General features: G+C 34.1%; 1 protein-coding gene across 1 annotated transcript in view; it reads right to left on the reverse strand.

The window, feature by feature from the left end:
- Positions 1-3,477, reverse strand: part of vps25 (vacuolar protein sorting 25 homolog (S. cerevisiae)) — a 15,504-nt gene that overhangs the window by 8,979 nt on the left and 3,048 nt on the right. The window contains exons 3-4 of the mRNA XM_015387403.1: positions 1,124-1,177; positions 963-1,051 (exon numbers count right to left, since the gene is read on the reverse strand). Coding sequence (XP_015242889.1) covers positions 963-1,051; positions 1,124-1,177 — 143 coding nt within the window. The remainder of the gene's footprint in view (positions 1-962; positions 1,052-1,123; positions 1,178-3,477) is intronic.

Here is a 3,477-nt window from a genome sequence, read left to right on the forward strand (position 1 = left end):
TCTTCTTCTTCTTCTTGTTTACTACTGGTGGTTGGCTTTGGTCGCAGTACCGCCACCTTCTGCTCTGGAGTATAATCGCTTCGCCTATGAGAAAAAGGAGCAGCGCATGAACCGAACGAAACGCACGCGAACCGAACCGAGACAGTTGAACTGAACGGTTCAGACGGTTTTCATAAACCGTTCCATCACTAATATATATATATATATAGATTAGTCAGCATTTCTTTAAGGTCCAATTAGTTAAGGGTTCCTTAAAATGTAATATTCTTAAATTATATTTCTCAATCTATCAAACTGATATTTGTTATTTCTGATCAAATGTGGCAACATTCATAAATACAAAAAAATAAATGCTTCAAATCAGTGTGACTTGGAAAATGAAAGGTTAAAAAAATTTTTTATTTTCTGCAATAAGCAAACTATAAACCCGAGCATTCCTTTGAATTGATTTGACTTTTGTCTTGAAAGAAAAATCTGGAATATAATTACTACTTTTCATTCTTAATTTCTTTTCCTTCCTTTCACAGAATATTTTACGGCTTAACAGAAGCCTGGCAGACCGATGAGTTAAGGTTGTTGTTCATAAGCAGCTGAAGTTTCTCTTTTACTGACCTACAGATTGCAGTCAGCCACTGGACTGAGAATTAATATTAAAAAAGCACCCAAAGTTCAAATTATTAAGCTTAAAAACGACACAGCAAAGAAATCATGAAATCAGATCACAACACAAAACAATTGACTGTATATCAGTTTTGTAAATATTTCTAAATCCACGGATAAGAATAATGGATTTAGGATCAGGTTGGTGTAGAGTTTGATTATCCCAGAGGTTTCAATGACATAATGAAAGAGAAATAATGCCAAAGAACATGTGATTGGAGAAACATTAATCTCTCAGCTCTATAAATAACAGATCCTCTCACATTATCAGCCGTGACAACAAAGTACAGTCTGTAACTCACCCACTGGTATATCAACTTCCCCCATTCCTCCGGTCGTCTCCACATGACCAAACACCGCGACTTATTTTTGTCCAACCACTCCAGGTTGCCTGAAGTCAGACACCAAGTAAGTTTATCACAGCTGGAGATGAGTGTGAGACAAACATCAGAGACATATTTACCTTTTTTCCTCAACTCCTCAAACACAACTTGAATGGCTTCCACAGAAAGTTTTCCTGGACTTCCATTAAGGTTAATTTCAACTCACATTTAGAAATAAATCAAAGAATAAAGATTGAGAAAGGAGAAATTCATCTAGTGGAGTAAAGCTGCGATATAAAGCCACAACCAGACCTGTCTTAAAAATCCAGAACGATCTAAGGACAAAATTATTTTCATTCACAATTTAAGCTGAAGCAATAATGCTCACAAAAAGTATTAAAACTAGTTTTATGTCATTAAAATCTCATAGTGATCTGCAGGGAAACAAAAGTGTTTTTTTTTATCAAGAGGCCCCTGGCTGAATATTTAACTCTTAAAGATGGAGCTCATAGATTAACATTTCTAGATCAAGGGTTGACCTTTAAGCACAGTCTGCACATTTCTCAGTCGGTCGTTCCACAATCAAACTGTTTTATCCAAACCTGATCAATGTTGAAGGGCCATAATTCTACTGTATGAACACCAAGCTGAATAAATAACATGTTTTTTTAAATAAAAATATTTATTTCAAGAATATAACAAAATTTCAACCAAAAAGGTAAATTAAAACACTTGTTGAAAATGCAAAAAACCCCAAAACTTTGCAAACGTTAGCATTACAAAATATATTCAAATATCCAACCAGGATTACGCTGCGTTATATTGTATAGCAAGGGAAACATGTGGTTCCTCTTTAACTTGCTAGGCTATTCCAATATGAATGATTTTGATGGGTTTTTTTTGTATATACTAGCCTCATGTTTAATCTCTACTGATTAAAGAAAATCAGTGATAAATTAATAACTGTCATATTTAAATACAATAACCCCAAGAGTTTAAATTAAAACATTAAAGGAGCAATAAGTAATACTGACACCTAGTGGCTCAAATTGGAACAACAAACCAAACATTCAGGCCTTATCTGAATATACTGTGCTCCTAATGTGTACAATAACGTGTCAAATAGGACAAAATAAATCTTGTAAAATGTTACCTGTTTGATTTAAAGGAAAATGGAAAAAAAGGATTTATTGTCCTTTGAATATGATTATTAGAAATGTATTGTTTACCCAGATTTCTTTTATATGAGTGATGAACATTAACTACAGTATTAAGTAATGAAGCATCGTGTGTTTCAGTCAGTTTAGTATGTTTTAATGGAGGAAACTTCATGTTTAAAGGATGTTGTTCTCTGTCTACATCTTTGAATATGTTTGTGTGTCTTATAAGCCCATAGAGGCCTTGCCTGTGATGATCTCGGCACTGGTGCTTGTTTAGTCAGAATTCTGAGAAAAAAGTCAGAATTCTGACTTTTTTCCCAAAATAAACTGCAATAAAATTTAAAATCAGTTAACTTTTTTTTTTTTTTTCCAGTGGCCCTAATCCTCTTCCGTACCAAGGGTAAGGGTTAGATGCAGAGGTAAATTTCTCCATTATGAAATCAATAAAGTTCAATAGTTATTGTAAGGTTTTATTATTCTATATCTCAATGCGAATTATTTAATTTTAAAATATCTTTTAAAAACACAGTCTATAATGTGACGATGTTATAATGTAAAATTTTAAGTCAAAGGTTTGTGGATGTAATGTTGCTTGTTGACTGATGTAAGATTTTTTTTTTCCTAAAGAAAAAAATCTTTCAAAGTTCTTGGATTTAGGCGATTCTCTTTTCTTTTTTTAGGCAAGTTATACAAGCCTCTCTGGAAGGCAAAACGTATTCTGGGTCAAGCAGTTCCCCAAACTCTTCACTCTCAGTGCTAAGAGGATGGTGATCCTTAATTATAACTTTTAAAAACTGCCTAGTCCTTCCTTTATAGCATTAAACAACCTGAGACTCAGTGTGCTTCTCTAAACAAACGGTCAGCGTCTCATACAGATAGAGGAGCCTATTTCCTTTTTTTCATACAACAAGGAGGGCTTAAAAGTCGCTACAATCCTCTTCTTCTCCTGTTGTTGCTTATTTAGATGACAGTTCACTTGCACAAATGCGACATTTCACCTGCGATAAATGGAATAATTGAAACAGAGACTTTTTGAGATCTATTCGGAGTCTAATAGATGAAAAGGACGTAGATCTAATATTTGTATATATTAGATTGAAATGATCCGCAGGCCGAAACCGTTCGTTTTCTTTCAGGCTCCATATCAAAACGTCTGGATGAGAAAACGATTTCTTTTCTTCTTTTAATGTATCTCATTGGGAGTTACTGATCTACCTCATAATAATAGGTTAGCGCCTCTGTTACAAGCAAAAAAGCAGCTGTATTGATCAGATTATTTTTTACAGCTATAAGCAGACTGTGTGCTTGACTAATGCACCAACGCACAGTGGCAC

Source organism: Cyprinodon variegatus, unplaced genomic scaffold, assembly GCF_000732505.1.
Source record: "Cyprinodon variegatus isolate N-32 unplaced genomic scaffold, C_variegatus-1.0 Scaffold18, whole genome shotgun sequence".
NCBI lineage: Eukaryota > Metazoa > Chordata > Actinopteri > Cyprinodontiformes > Cyprinodontidae > Cyprinodon > Cyprinodon variegatus.